General features: G+C 36.4%; 1 protein-coding gene across 3 annotated transcripts in view; it reads right to left on the reverse strand.

The window, feature by feature from the left end:
* SLC4A10 (solute carrier family 4 member 10) overlaps positions 1–17,005 on the reverse strand; it is a 241,254-nt gene that overhangs the window by 109,210 nt on the left and 115,039 nt on the right. The window contains exons 6-8 of one of the 3 annotated variants that reach the window (XM_075528844.1): positions 15,320–15,508; positions 4,730–4,821; positions 3,714–3,803 (exon numbers count right to left, since the gene is read on the reverse strand). In XM_075528844.1, coding sequence (XP_075384959.1) covers positions 3,714–3,803; positions 4,730–4,821; positions 15,320–15,508 — 371 coding nt within the window. The remainder of the gene's footprint in view (positions 1–3,713; positions 3,804–4,729; positions 4,822–15,319; positions 15,509–17,005) is intronic. The other 2 variants (XM_075528846.1, XM_075528845.1) reach the window with 2 other exon arrangements.

Below are 17,005 nucleotides of genomic sequence, written 5' to 3' on the forward strand. Positions count from 1 at the left end.
ATGTGGGCTACAATCTAGCTATCATTTAATTAAATAGCAACAAAAATCATATTTAAGGACAACATAGCCACTTACACAATGACAACTAAGCTAACTCAGAGGAGCCCTGGTGGCATGTGGTTTCCTGGTGGGCTGCTAGCCACAGGTTGGCCATTTGAAACCGCCAGCCCCTCTGAGGGAGAGAGAGGGGCTTTGCACCCCACCCTTCAAAGGTTGCCGGCTCAGAACTCACAGGGGTAGCTCTGCCCTGTCCTATGGGATCACTGGGAGTCAGAATCGATTTGATGTCAGTGAGTTTGGAGGTTTGTAAGATAACTCCGCTGATGTAAGTTGATGTACATCTCTTAAATAATTTAAGGCCCATGAAATCAGCACTATTAGCTACCACTATATAACTCTCCAAAGAGAAGTAGTTCTAGCCATCACATTAGAGATGGATTAATTCACGGTTTGGCCAAATATAGTGGGTTATTATTTTAGTTGGTAATTTTGTGTGGCTCCTCAAAGGTGTTACACATATTCAAATGGCCCTTGGCAGAAAAAGATTCCCTACCTTGCCTTCAACGATCTTCAAGTGGGCAGAGACACTTGAAGGAAATAAAAAGAAAGACTGGACTTTTCTGGCCCTGGGAACAGGATCTTGACGTAATCAAGCTGCATCTCGTTACATATGGACTTACACTCATGCTTCTGGGATCTCTCTCTCTAACCTTTGTGCCAAGAGAGAACGGGTGCTTTTTGGGGGGAGATTTGGTATTTAGGGTGTTAGTGAGAAATAGTCACATCTTAGAGGGGTTGAGATAATCAGAAGATCTTGCTGCAAACGGAGTCATCTGGGTAAGCTATACGCGTTAATGCAGTACAGAAAATTCAGTTCGAACAATAGGAAGAAATTTTACATCTTCAGGCCATTATAGAAATAAAAATTCATGGCCGTCAAGTGGACTATGACTCATAGTGACCCTCTAGGGAAGAACAGAATTGCCCTGGTGAGTTTCCAAGAACTGTAACTCTTTCCAGAAACTGCAAACCTTGTCTTTCTTCAGTGGGATGGCTGGTGGTTTCATACTGCTAACCTTGCAGTTAGCAGGCCAGCACATAGTCAGCATGCCACAGGGGCTCCCGTTACAGAAAAAGGAGAAGGTTAAGAGGATTCCCAAAGGGAAATGGTTTGTGACACTAACCTAACCTTGAGCAGCTCTTTAACCTCTATGGGATTCAGCTTTCTCACTAATTAAAGGAGAATATGCCTAAGGTTTTTCATATATCTAAGAATTTGATAATCCAACTCTATGTTTCACACACTTAAGATTAATGCAAAAAGAAAATCATTTCTAAATAAAGAAGTGAAATGGTATTTGGATTATTTGGGATGACATGTGCCCCCAACATTTGGGAAGTACTAAAAATAGCATCTTCTATATGCCTGTTTATAAAACAAAGGGACATAAAATTTTTTGACATATCTGCTTTTTAAATGTATTATGGGAAGCTAAAACCTCACCACTCAGATTATATCCTAAAGTACTTCTTAAATTAACAAGTTTGATGGACCTACATTAAAATATGTAGGTAGGATATGAGAAGGACATGGGAACAAGTTGCATGAAATAATAAATGCCTATTAATTTTTTCATGACATGTCAAGGTGCTCCTGGGATATTGTCTCTAGATTTTGTCTGAAACTTACAATATTTAATGGGACAAAATAACTTGTAAACTTCCTAAACTTTGGTAAATTTACTGCCAAACAAATAAAGAAGCTAAAATATCTTAATTTATGTACCTGCACAAAATCTGACACTAATATGTGTTTCCATGGTGATCAATCATGACTGTTCACTTCAAGGCTCTGTTCCTCTGCCTTCCCAAGTTAAAAAGGAAGAAATTTTATCCAATGTTTTCTTATTTCTTCCAAAATTAAAGGCTTAAGTGTTATTAAATCTCACAAGATTCACTCAACAATCAGCGCCTCCGCATTCTTCGAGGAATTAGAGATCCAATAATAACAGTAACTTCTGCTCTCATATTAATTTGGACACTATGTTTTCCACTAGCATCCATAACAATAGTACTAATAACTACCTTTTATTGAGCACCTACAATGTGCTAGCATTCTGCTAGACTCTTCAAATTAGCTAGCTTAATGCTTACAATAAATATATAAATCACTATTGCTATTCTCATTTCACAAATGGAGACAAAACAGAAGACTGAAAGTTGGAAAAATTCTCCCAGACCAGATCTGCTCTTTGAGTGAGAATTCAAGACCTCATGCTTTTATTCAAAACTCTCCTTCTTTCCAGTGTGCTGTGCCACAGAGAAGAGACAACAGAGAATACTGTCACACGTCAAGAGCTCTAGGGTTCAAAGTGTCCATGAAAAGAGAGAATGGGCCAGTGAACGGGAATTAAATAGGAAAAAGGGGCGGGGATTTAAAGGAAACAAAGTGTTTTTCACTGTCCTCTAATTCTTCCTGTTTGGGTGGGCCAAAGATAAAGACGACGCTCTCCTGTTGGCCATCTTCATTTTGGTTCTAAATTGCTCTAGAAGTTTCAAAGAAAGGTCCCACAACTATATGAAAAATGACATGGTGGTATAAAGTTCAGTGTCAAAGGGTGAGCTATGTGGCTTACTATATTTGTTTTTGAGGATTTAAAAATGCTCTTATTACACGAGGGTAAGTTAAGAGTACAGTTAATAGGGTTCATATGGCCAAAGGTTTAAATGGTTGTCAGTGACTGGCTGCAGACAAGTTCTCTCAGGAATGCCTTCTTCTTAGTCCCTTTACAGCGTCTTCAACAACAACAACAAAGGCTCAATCACAACCGTGACTTCTGCAGGGACTGGCTGGGCAGTGAATTTCCAGATGGAGAGAACAGCTCAGAGGGCAGATGCATGTCTGTTGTGGTCCTGAAAGGATAATCTTGACAGATTGTATAGACTGGGGTGGTGGGGCAGGAAGGGGAGCGGCACAGGGGGCTTGTGTACTGTGAAATATTAAGAAATCTGAAAACTGCATCAGTGAGAAAAGGCAACAAAAGTTGTGGTGAGGAATGTGTTTTCTGTCAAGACAAGTCACTTGCTCATTTTCAGAGGCAAGCAAGAACTGTTCTGTAAGAATTTCATTGGGAAACTCCATCCCTCCCATCCTCGAGCCCTGATCTTACTCCTTCACACTGCTTTTTGTTCTCCAAACTGAAAAATCATTGAAAAGCACAATTTGTGCTCTCAAGGATGCTGAAACTACTTTTGGTGTGGTGTCAACCAAAGAGTACAGAATTCTTCAGGCGAAGAGTTGGATGAACACACCATCCTTGAAAAGTGTAGGCTCAATGGAGGATGAGTCAAGAAACAATAGCTTCCCATTTTGAGATCTGTGTTGACTACAGGTTTTCACTACTCTATTGCAAAACTTTTGGACTCGGCCCATGCTGTTAAAGCGTCCATAAATAAGTAAGCAGCTTCTTACATCATTGCTTTTAAGATCATGTTTCCAGTTGAGACCAGAAATTAAATATATGGTGGTTTGAGACAACAATGTTATTCCAAATTGCAGATGAATGAAGATGTAATGCTTTTAAAAGATACTTTTTTTTATTGGAGTGGCAGATGGAGCATGTTTAAACTGGCTTCGTATTTGAATTGCATGCCTCCACACAGTGCAAGAAGCTTTGAACCCTTGTAGAAACAGAGCCCACGGATGCCCTCACCTCTCTCTCTTGCTGGTGTGGAGGTCCTTTGTCATGCCTTGGTTTCATCCCACATGGACTAGTATGCCCCTTTGGTTGGCCTCCCTGGCCCTGCACGCATAAGTAACACACTTAAGCTGGTACACCACGCTCCCACGGAAATCCCACTGGGCACCAGGGGGAGAGCATGCCCGTCACCAGTCCCCACTCATCCGGGCATTGGCTGAGGGATTCTGAAACTGCCCCAAGGAGCTAAGGGATACTAATCTTTGCAGAACTTTGATTTAGGATACTTCCTCCCATTCCCACCTCCTCCCACTGTTACAATTATCGCCAGTGCTAACAGCTTCAATCTATCACTCTGAGTTACTAGGGGTTCAGCCACTCAGGTAAGAGGTTTGCTGCCAGTATTGGAACTCCTACTCTTTCCCATTTAATAGTTTGCCGGCAGCGGCATGTTATAGAATGTCAGAATTTGCTCATCACAATTGCATTATTGCGACAAAGTTTTATTTTCCTAACACGATCCACTCGTGTAAATGATTCCATCTTCAATTGTCTCCAATTAGACTTATAGCACTTAAACATATTCCTTAGTATGTTTTTATTCAAAACTCACCTATGTTCTCTAAGTGATTCCTTAAATCCCCTTTTCTAAATTGCAATGATAGTAGAATTTTATAGTGTATGATTTGCTTTTCTAAGCACATAGGAAAAGTGATTTTGAAAAAAAGGCAAACATTTAAACAAGAAATTAAACACTTGTGAAATTGTCCATAAAGCCAATCATTCTATTTTATTTGACTTGAGTTTTATATCAAACCAAGTGGCTGAAACCTGAGAAATGTGAATTGACTTCCACATTTGTTTTTTTAAATAAGCAAAACTTGACATGTGGAATTAAATACTAACATTATCCATAAAACATCAAGCTTTGGTTATAAGAATGGGCATGCAAAAATTTGTGCCAACCCCTCTTAGCAGTGGGTAGGGATTTCTAGGAGTCATTTAGCAGCTCACTTAGATGCAATGCTTACCTTGCTAAAATCGACAGTGCTGTTTTCTCTGCTCACATCATTTTTATTTTCAACACAGGCTGGAGCAGACTGAGGAGAAACAACCTGACCTGCTAAAAGAAATTATTATTACAGAATACAAACAATTATTAACATAATTCTAGACACATGGGATGGAACATAAATTTCAATTAAACTAGATTAACAGGTTTCTTAACAAGGTTATCATGTAAGCATGAAGGGTCAATATAAAATGGATCTATATCAATGCAAAAGTTCTTATTTATCAATTACAGATAGAAATGGGAGAATTTCTTCAAGAAAATGTAAACCAATTCTCAAATAAAACTCAAACGACAGGGTTATGCTCAGAAAGATCGTGTAGGAAAAAAATTTGAGCCTCATCATCATTTTGAAATATTATTTGTAAATTTCAACCAAAACTAATGGTATATTTTTAGAGATAAGAAGGAAATCTATTAAGATTGAAGCTCAGATTAAGGAATGTAAAATCTTTTTTTTAATTTAGGAAAAGTGTTTAATGTAACTCTTGTAATATTTGATTCTGATTAATGATCAAACTGACATATTTATGTGGCTTTTCAAGGGGTTTGCTTATGAGAATTACCATTAATTTTTAAGTACACATTTTAGCTCATTGATGGAAATTAAACATTTCAATGGAATTTACAAAATTATGTAAATTATGATGGAATCATGCACCATAATAAATGGCTAAAATATTTCAATATAAATCAATAAATAAAACAGGAGGTTGTGTTTTTTTAAGGGGTATGAATATTGATTCTGAAAGTTCACCACACATTTCTATCTTCTATTGTATCTAGAAAACAAACTAGGAGAAGAAAATTCTTTGACAGTAGGTTTTAGAGATTGCTATATGAAGTGTTCAAGGAGTCCCCGGGTGGCTCAAATGATAAAGCATTGTACTACTAGCCAAAAGGTTGTAGGTTCAACCCCACACAGTGGTGCCCTGACGGTAAGGCCTGATGACCTTCTTTCAAAAGTTGACAGCCTTATAGTCCACACACATAGGGCCATCATGAATCAAAATCAACGTGACCGAAACCAGACCACCAACATATGAGAGGTTGAGAGTCTCTCTCTGGGTGGCCCAAATGGTAAAGCGCTCCACTATTACCTGAAAGAGCAACACTTCAAGTGCACCCACACTTCAGGTGCCTCACAAGAAAGGATCTACTTGTGAAAAATCCGCCAGGGGAAATCCTCTGGAACCCATGGCATCACCATACAGCAGAATCACCTCGGCAACAGCTGTTTCCTTTTGTTTTAACCAGAGGTTTAGTTAGAAATATATTTACATCATACAGACCAAACACTGGGAATGTGATTCTTGTCTGTCATTCTTCAGTAGTGTCCAAACCCCACTGCTGTGGAGTCAATGCCGACTCACAGCGAGTGTGTAGGGCAGAGAAGAACTGCCCCTGTGGGTTTCAGAAGCTGGCTATTGACAGAAGTAGAAAGCCTCATCTGCCTCCCACAGAGGGATGGGCCGGAGCTGTCCAACTGCTGGCCCTGCAGTTAGCAAGCCAACGCAAAACCCACTATGCCACCAGGCTCCCTTTCCAATCGTCTAAGCATGCTTACATTGATCTGCCTGCACAAGAAAATATTGAGCTTGAATTGTAATCATTTTCTATTAATGCTAAACAGCAAGTTAATCATTCTGTAGCCTTTTTAATTTCCACTACAGAAAAGATCGTTGTGTTACTTAAGTCAGAGGACCGTAGAGTGGAAAATGAGGCAATAGCAAGTAAAGGTTAATGAAAAATCATCGTTCACTGATTCCAAATATTCTTTGCAGTAATAAGTCACCTGATGTCTGTTTGGACTTAATGTATATGTGATAAAAATGAATGGAATTTACTTAATTCCATATGTATCACTCTTCTTCTGTAACTTATTTTCCCCACTTGTTATTTTTGCTGTGAAACAAGCAACTGACAACCTAACTTTGCAGTCTTGGCCATATTTATGATCATAATGCATTGGCTTCAAAGTACTGCTCTTCTAATTGCTATCAGTCTTAGATAGCGAGAATACTCTCTTCTCTGTGCCTACCTCTTTTCTCTACGGACTCTGCAATATTTTCAAAATTCATCCTTTGCCTTAGCTCCAATACCTAGCTGTCTGTACCTACCAGGACATTTTAAAATTTGGAGTGTGGAAGCACATAAAGTTTTCTTTGAATTATTTACAGACGACCACTCTTTCTTTACTACCTAGAAAATCTAAGTATGATTAATAATTCTAATAAATCACTTTCAAATAGTACTGTAATTTTTATTTTTAGACTATTAAGGTCCCCAAACAGGGGTCAAGAATTAATAGGCACATTTTTTAATGCTTTAAAACTTTTACTGCCAGAAAATAATAGGTTTAAGGCTCTTGCAGAACTTAAATATTTCTCTCTTTAAGAAAAGTAAAATAGTACATTTGGGGAAGATAAAAATAAAATGATATTTTAAAGCAAATTCACCTCAAACCATGTACACAGTGTCTTATTTTAGTAATGCCCGGGAAGTACATAAGCTTCACAGAAATGTCAGACTGAAGCTGCATAAATTACTGTCATTCTCCCATTTCTCACTGCAGTGTGCAGCCACGCCCGAACTGTTCCTTAGCAGCCATTCAATTTACCATTCTCAACATAATAACTGTAATCTTAAAGAAAGAACCTTTCACATAATGCATTTGTGCTACTAACAGATGTCTTCAATCACCAGTTTCACATCCTTTCTCCATATTTCCATCAGTTAGAACATTAGATATATTTAAACCTAAATTTACTGAATGTTCTGTAATAATGAGGGGTGAAATTCAAGGCACAGGAAATCAAATAAATATATATTTGTTCTTTTCTAATCATTTAGTTCTTGTAGTATAAAATAACATGGAAGGACCCTGACTTAATTACATCTGTAAACACACACACACAAAAAGTCATTCCAAAGCAAAACACTCAACTGTGAATGTATTGAACTGGCCCGAAATTAGGTTGTAATTCAAAATTTTTAGAAATTGAAAGACATATTTTTTCATATGTGTACTTTAAGCAGAACATTTCATAAATTACCCTCCACTCCCCTAATATAATTAAAGCACTATTATTTGTGTTTCCTCCTGTCAGTATTAATATGTTTGAGATATATCTTCTAGGCTATTGTCATTTTAAGCTTGATAACAATTTTTAAAATGTTATATCACAACAAAAATGAATTTAGAAATTTTAACAAGTATTTTAATTGAAACTAATTATAACCACAATAACATTTAACCAGCAGAAGACATACTAAAACCAAAATCAACCCCCCTGCCAACAAGTTGATCCACTTTTAAACAAGAGTTTTGAGGCTGTAATTCTTTATGGGAGCAGACAGCCTTGTCTTCCTCTCAAGGAGCAGTGGATTTAAACCGCTGACCTTTCAGTTAGCAGTTCAATGCCTAACCCACAGTGCTACCAGACTCTTTAGGAGGTATCCTAGAAAACAGTAAAACTCATGCTTGTTATAAATTGGAGAATATATGTGCAAAGATTATATGCTAATGCAGGTTAAAAAGCAATTTAAAACACCAAAACTCTGATATAGACCTAAAAGACACAAATGTAGAGTTTTTTCTGTTTCTGAAATAGTAGTAAAGTATTAGAGATAAGTACTAGTGGTTAAATGTATTTAGTCACAATATGAAGTTCTGTAAGGTTTGAAGAACACTCCAAATCCATGTATTATTTTTAAATATGAACATTAATTTGTTAAAATAAACCCATACCTAGCTTCAATGCAGTATCTGAAAATTTGACCAGATACAGAAAAATGCATCAGGGCTCATATTTAAAAGTTAAACTAACATGTTTGTCTTGGGTCATTCTAAACAAGTGTGTTGTGAAGTCGATGCTGACTCATGGGAGCTGAGAGTTGGGTGGAATCAACTACGGCATTCAAATTCTGAGCTGGAATCATCGCAATGACAGCGGGTCTGGGCTTTATTGATAAGAAAAATCAGTGACGCTGGGTTTTGAAAAGGCATCTCTTGTGTTCTAGCCGGTCTCTAATCTAAAGTAATAATAAAACACAAAATGATACTTTTTAGGCACAGCAATTTGCTTTCAGAACAAAAATAGGTATGTTCCTAATAGGGAAAAAAAATTTCCCCTTCAGGAGAATATAATGTAAATTTAGGATTTAGCACTTGTATGTGTGTGGGAACTTTTTAAAAGGCTAATTGTTTATGGTTTCTACTCACTATACCACAATTCTTGTAAACATAATTGTTTGTCCATTTATTTATTTAACCTTCACTTTGTACACTAATCATTGTCCAGGTCAATATTGTCCATAAGTGAATATAATTGCTATATTTATATTATTATAATATAATAATTTAGAGACATGAAAAAGACAATTTAAAAATGGACAAAAAATTTTAAAGATATATGTTAACTTAGTAGTTTTATTATCTTTGGGGTAAATATTTAAAAACTGATAAATATTAGTATTAGTTGGTAAGTGTTCATGACTATTTAAATATAAATGTTAAATAAATCTATCATCATCTATTTGCCACAATTTATTTCCTAAACTGTTACGTTCAGAATTCTTCATCCAAAATCCAAAATTCTAATATTTACATATTATTCATCTTATCAATTAAGCTATACATTGTGCAGTATCCATAGAAGCATCTGTTTGAATTAATTTTCCTTTCAGCTATAAATTGTTCTTTTTCCCTAGATAACCATGTAGGGATCATATATCAATCAGATAAAAGGCAATTGTAGACCTCACATTTTTCTAGGACAAGTAATAAAAAACAACTGGGGTGACAATTAATCAGAAAAAAATAAACATATCTTTGCTGCTTGTGACCCCATGACTTTCTCAATAGGCAAAGTCACTTCAGCTCTCCTAATGTCAGGGTGAGGAATAGTAGATTATGCCAGACACTATTCCACAAACTTACATAATTACAAGAGTCTTTTAAAAGTAACTATGAAAGCATTTTATTACAGAAACACGACTGTAAATATGTTCTGAAAATGTCTGCTGTTTTAACTTATTTCTGTCTCTTTCTATAGTTCTTTTTCAAATTAAATTATGTACGCAAGTATCACAAAACAGCAGCTTTTAAATTTCTATGTAGCCAAATTCAAACCAATAGATAAATGATATATTGCTTAAGTGTATCATTATTTGACATAGAAAACCGTGTCTATTAGAAGGAAACTGGGTTGAAGACATGGCAGTACATCCCGAGGAACCTGGAAACCCAGCTGGTTTACACTACCTCAGGAACTTTCAACGCACTTAGAGTGCCCAAAGGGTAGGAGGTGAGGGAGGTACAGAGATGAGATGAGCCTGTTAGAGACAGACACAAGACAGAGCAAAATAAAGAAATATAAAGATGAATGACAAGGTTACATACATGAGCAACAATACATTTATTCATGGAAATAGAGAATATGAAGAAAGAAAGACTAAATACTTAGAAAATGTTGATTAGGTGACTTACACTTCAAAAACATGAAAAGAATTTACATAACTTGGAGGGGAAAAAGTCATACCTGAAAATAATTAATGCAATATAACAAATAAGCAATTTAAATACACCATACCAGAAATATTATTGTTGTTAAGAACTAGTCTGAAAGACACGAGCTTGACACTCAGAGGCACAGTAACACCAGTACATCTTCTCCATTTTCTGAATAGACCCATCCATTGAATCAACAAAGTCATCTTGATTTTTTTGACACATGAAAAATATTGTCTTTGTAACACAATGGTTTAATGCTGTTACCTACATGAATCTTTCAACAGGTCTTCTCTCAAGTTACTCTGAAAATTACTATTCTCACTATTTTTTCCTTTGAAGGAAAAATATTATAATTCTTAAACTCTTGGCATCATTTTTCTGAGACCACCATGCTTAACCACCCTATTCAAACACATGAAAACATTATCCACCTGAAAACAAAAGATGCAGCATTTGTGAAAGAAGTGCTGATGAAGACACACAATTGATTTCCAAAACCTAGAAATAAAAATCACCCCCAAATAAAGGTGCACATTGTTTTAAGGGCTGGAATTTACCCAGGTTTGAAAAGTCAAGTCATATCCCAACCCTTCAAATGAAATGTTTTCATGTAGCTTATGCCTTTGAGCAGTGAGTCAGAAATTGTCTGCTCTGTAATGCATTTGGAAGCGATAAGTAAAAATCAGCATACAGATTTAGAAGTATTCTGGTTAAAAGGGAAAAGGGATACATGGAGGAAAAAACATTAGAAATCACTAGTAAAGAGCAAAATGGCACAAAGACACTCTGTGCCTAAGGAAATTAAGAACCTTAAATTATTTTTATAAGTCATCATAAAGATAATTATGTTTTATAATAGTTTCATAATAAAAACATCTACAATAATATTGAAGGCATGACCAAAATTATAAACACATGTATCAATACAGCTTTCTTTCTAGATTGTTTCATGTAAAAGACTTGTTTTTATTGTCAGGAAATCTCTCTAATGTCACAGAAATTATTTGAATTTTTTTTAGCTATTTCTTTGGAATACTTTCTATCCATATCCTTTTCTGAGCCCTAATGTCAAAGTAGATATTATTTTTCTATTATTTTTGCTGTTGTTTTCCCAAATGTAACTGTCACTTTTTATTGAAACATCAGAATCAGGCATTTAATTCTCACAGTTTTGATGCTTAATGAAAAGTGAAAGTTAAACACAGCATGGAGGCATTAAAAATGCATGGTGAATCCATAGCATCCTGCAACACCAAATTCAAAAAAATACACAACAAGTAAAGTAAGTGTATTTGGAGGTGAGATTGACAAATTATCACAAATCACGAAAATGGTATAAACAAAGGAGTGTGGATTTGGGAAGGAGAGGAGCAAGTCAATACACTATGTTGTTGATCTAATCTGCAAATAATGCAGAGTCACACCGCAAATGCAGTCTCTGAATGCTGACCATTTGGAGGGACTTCCGAGGGAGCATGCGCAGGTGAATTAAGGAAGTGGAAATCTTACTCATCTGACTCATTCAGAGCTGTTTAGAGCACCAGTCCAATTTGGAGAGAAAGTCAATTGTTTTGCCTCGAAAGGAAAAGACCATTCCACTAGAGGAGGGAACTTATTTTTATGCTTGGAAGGGGAAAATTATTCAGTTTTCAAGTTTTTTTGGGGAAAATTTCTCATTCTGTTCACTCACTGTTCCATAATTTTAAAAGTCCATTGGCCCTCAAGGTCAAAGGACATTCCACTAGAGGAGGGAACTCATTTCTCTGCCTAGGCTTGGGAAGGAAAATGTATCTGGCTTTTGTTTTCTGGGAAATCCTCCTTCTGTTCACTCCCTGTCCTATATTCTTGGAAGAAAAAGTCAATTGTTTTGCATAAAATGCTCTGTTGATTATGTTTTTAATACTAGGGGCACTATTTTTCCTCTTTTGGAAGTCTTTCAATCCTTTTGGATCTCTCATTAGTACTGCACATAAAATGTATACTGCTATTGCATATTTATAAACAGAAAGTCAAATCTACATCTATGGCTATGAATTTTGATTTGTCTGTTTACCTAGAGTTTGTCAGATTTGGAAGTTCATACGTAAATTGCAAACTGTAGTAATAAAGGCCCTTCACACTTCTTTCGCTTACGAGTAGGAGATTTATTCCTAAATTAGTAAAAACCTATACATATTTTCAGAATTGTCAGCACACATAATTATGTAAAGCGTGCAAGGAGCAAAACAGAGTCACAAGGAGGTGTTATAAGCCTGGGCTTAGAAAACCATTTTTGACAGCATATTCTACAACAATACTTAATTGGAGATATGAATCTTATTAGAAATGTTTCCAAGTTTTTATTACTGTAACGTATGCCTCCAAGATTTATGTGTGTTCAGATAAAGGGTGATGGGACAGACGGTGACAGAATCTCTCAGAATCCAGTTTTCAGAAAAATCTAGGCGTTGCCTGAATATGACAACTAGGCCTGTAAAATATCTTGTGTTTATGTGAATCTATGTGCAGACTTGCGATTCATGACTGCAATTCTATCGTCTCATCTTATACTTAACAGAAGTTTATAGCAGTAACTAAAAATGTCTAGGACTACAACATGTCTATTATAAAACATCAAAGACAGCAAATCAACATTTGTTGAGCAAAATAGTCTCATCTTCCCTCCAAAAAACACAATACAGTAAAAAATTTTTGTCTAGTAATCAGTATCCCAAATAGAACTTCAGATATAAGAATAACTAATGGCTCATCTAAAATCTTTACTCTGCATAAACATATATTCTTACTATAGATATGTATTTTATTTCTCGCTACTAATGAAAGAATAACATTTTAGAAATGTTTTTGCATTACTTTAAAGGTGTGCTAAATGGTTATTGTAATGTTATACTTTATTAAGTTTTTCAACCTTCTAGACATAAGCCCATCATCAAAATAAGTATTTTTGTTTCTATAACATGACCATGTCAAATAAGTACAAAGTATTGTAAGCATGAGAGGCATGACACTTATAATGTCTCAGAATATAGAAGTTTCAAGTTTTAATTTTTATGCATCATATTTTTAAATAAATTTTCATTTAGAATATTAATACATTTTAAATGTATGATGTGTTTCAAAGTAAATTAGACAATAGTAAAAATTTCCATGTGATAACTAAGTACAAACTGGTACATGTCCTAAAGTACTTAGAGCAATCTCAATGAACCTCATATAGATGAACATATGTAGGTTGGCTGTTCTATATAACAGTGACTTGTATCCAAGCATTGCAAGGACTTTAAAAATCAAATGAATATTTCAAAAATATTTTTCACATTAACAACTTGCTCTATATTCTGATACAAAGTACAAGGGGATACCCCCTCCTCAAAACTGATGCCATTTATTGGTTTGTGTTGGTGTGAGAGGGATAGTACATTTGGAGTTCAATCCTCCAGGTCAGACTGTTATTCAAGCTTTCTATTTAGAGGTTCTGAAAAGATTGCATAACAGTGTGTGACAAAAAAGGCCTGATTTGTGGCTGATGGGGAACCGGTTTTGCCACTATGTCAATGCACCTGCTCATGCAGCCATCTCAGAGCACTAGTTTGGGGCAAAAATAAAAAACAAAAGCAGCATGCCTCTCTTGCCCCGTGCACCTTATTCACCTGACCTCACTCTGTGTGACTTCTTTTTGTTTCCATAAATGAAGAGGAACATGAAAGAACAGCAATTTGATGATGGAGAAAGAGGTGAAGAAAAAAAAAGGGGGGGTTGAAAAATGTTTCCAAGGATGGAATCACAGAATTGACAAACGTATTGAGTGTAATGGAGAGTATTTTTGAAGTGATAACATTGTTTTGTAAAATTAATTAAATAAATAGCTTTGAAAACAATTCTGTTTTGGGGGGTACCCCCTCATATATCTAAATTATCTTTATCTAGTAATTAGACTATTTCTTTTATATGTGTGTGCATTGGGTGAATAGTCGGAAAACTGGCAGAAATTCCCGAATAAAGCAAAGCGTATAGCAAACTCCAGCTGGTGCATTTGTGTGGAAGGCAGCGCTGACGCTTTTGAAAAGAGGCGTGAGATGATACGTGATACTCCATGTACTCGAGGCATGCATTTTTGGTCAGTGCTGAAATTCAGAATCTTTCTTTAAAAGCTTTGGACAAGACTGCTCGCTAATTTTTATCTTGTTGAGCAGGAGACTTTAATGGCTGATGGGAGCGAACACAGCACAACTGCATTTTCCTAAGTGGGACTAGAGAAGAGGAGAGGTAGTGACATATTTCTAATCAACAAGAGAATATTTACAAAGGCCGCGTGGATACCAGGAGAGTGTGCCAAAGCATAAACTAGTCTGTGCACCCCCATGGGGAGCTACTCATGACTTGGAAAGGGACGGTTGGCATGTGAAGTAGTGAGAAGGGCAGCTCCATGGGTGCTTAAGATGCCAACTACAAAAAGCAATGAACCCAGGCACTGAAAACCAAGCTGAATATCAGGGGACTTTAAGAAGTTTCTGGAAAAGTGGAATTAAAAGATAATAGAATTTTTCCATGCGCCTTTTAAAGCCCCCTCATATATGCAAGGCCTCAAGAAAGGCACTGGCTGGTTTATCTCTAAATGGAATTATCTGACTATGAGCAAACACAAGTCAATCTCCTTTACTTACAAAAGCTAAATGGTGAGCCTAATTCATGATAAGCAAAGTACACTCAGTACCATAAGTCAAATCACTGTATTTGAATTCCCAAGCTAAGGGAGTGAGACTCGGGCCTTGGTCAGGAGGCAATACATGATGAGCTCTTGGGCACCGTATATCCCCTTTGCGTTCATTCCCGAGCCTTTAAGGAAATTCAAATCTCTACAATGTGATGCCAAGAAATGAAAGTATACATGCATATAGAAACAAGCAATTCTACAACAAACACCTGAACTTCAATAAACCATTTCCAAGTAAAGACTGGTTAAAGGACTGAGAACCACGTTCCTATTTCAGTGATCTGTAATCGACGCAAAGAGCACAGTAATGAAACATTTACCATTTTTATCCATGGAATTTGGTTCTGACTGCTTTTTGCCAATATCAGCAAATGAACGAACAATGGGAATCCTGTTGGTGAGTTTTTTCTGATTCTGGTGATGATGCTGTTTCATCAGTGCCTCGTGGACTCTGTGGCGAACATCTTCATGGAGCTGTCCCGAGCTCACTTGTTGGTCAAGGACCATATCTGGAAGGAATACAGGAGGAAGATAAGCCTACATCTCCGGCCATGCATGTGTGCTGCTATGATCCAGATATGCGTGAATGATACTAGTATACCCAAGGGTATATTTTTCCTCTTAAAATGTTAATTAATTCTTTTAAGCTCTCCAAGTATTGACCTTATAAGCAGAAACCTATTTTCCTTTAGAGAAATGTAGCACAAGAACAAATTGGACAAACTCTCATTGCAAGGTTTAAATATATAATCATCATATGAAATATTAGTTTCTCAAATGGACATAGTTCTTTATAAAGTTATGGTAAAGATATAAGTACTTTATAGTCATCTTTATTCACACTACTAGGAGAAAACAGAAACAGAGATAAGAATAATATAAAAAATCAATGTTTGAAGTAGGAACATGGTTTCATATTTATATTTTAATATGATTTTACTCCCATTTTCTAGTAGAGAATAATTTCCTTGTGTCCTCTTTGATAGCAGTCCATCTGAATATCTGATGCCACCAAGCCCAGCAGTTTTCTGATTATGGAAAGGAAACAACTCTTTGACCTTGATACAAAGGAGTCTTTTCTCACGCCTCCCTTGAAAATGTATTTAGATATCAAGGTCCTCTCTAAGTAAAAACAAAGGATAAAAGCGAGATTTTTCTGAAGATTATAAAATTGCTATGAGTCAGAATCAACTTACTGGCAGTAAAGTTTGACTTTGCTTTTTATAGTTTTTTAAAATACTTCTTTCTACTACTTAAAGAAAAAAAATTGGATGAATTTGTAAAATGATGAGAAATGGGGAAAGCTTGCTGTTGTCGTGGTATTCGCCTTGCTTGGATCCACAATGGATGCTCCCAGAGCAGCCAAGAGATAAAACAGCACGCTGCATTTGGGTAAATCTGCTGAACAAAATCTCAACATGTTGAAAAGCAAGGATGTTACTTTGAGAATTAAAGTGTGCCTGACACAAGCCATGGTATTGACAAATACCTCATATGCGTGTGACAGCTAGACATTAACTAGGGAGACTAAAGAAGCATAGGGGTGTTTGAATTAAGGTACTAGAAAATGATATTGAAAGAAAGTACAGTACTGCCAAAAGAACAAACAAATCTGTCTTGGAAGAACAACCAGACAGCTCCATAGAAACAATTATGGTGAGACAAATCTCATGTACTTTGGACCTGTTAGCAGGAAAAACTGGTCCCTGGAAAAGAACACCAGGCTTGGTAAAGTAAAACCCCAAACCAAACTCAGTCCATGGAGTCAATGCTGACTCAAGTGACCCCTCTGGGTTTCCGCCATGGCTTACGCGAGTAGAAAGCCCAATCTTTGTCCTGCCGAGCTGCTGGTGGTTATGCACCATCAGCCATGTAGATCACAGCTCCACGTGTAACCATTGCACCACCAGGGCTAAGCAGCAGCAAAATAGAGGACCCTCGTGAGACAGACGGACACAGTGTGCACCAATGGGCTCAAACAAGAACAATGGTGAAGATGGTGCAGG

The sequence above is a fragment of the Tenrec ecaudatus genome, chromosome 13 (assembly GCF_050624435.1).
Source record: "Tenrec ecaudatus isolate mTenEca1 chromosome 13, mTenEca1.hap1, whole genome shotgun sequence".
In the NCBI taxonomy this organism is placed as follows: Eukaryota; Metazoa; Chordata; class Mammalia; order Afrosoricida; family Tenrecidae; genus Tenrec; species Tenrec ecaudatus.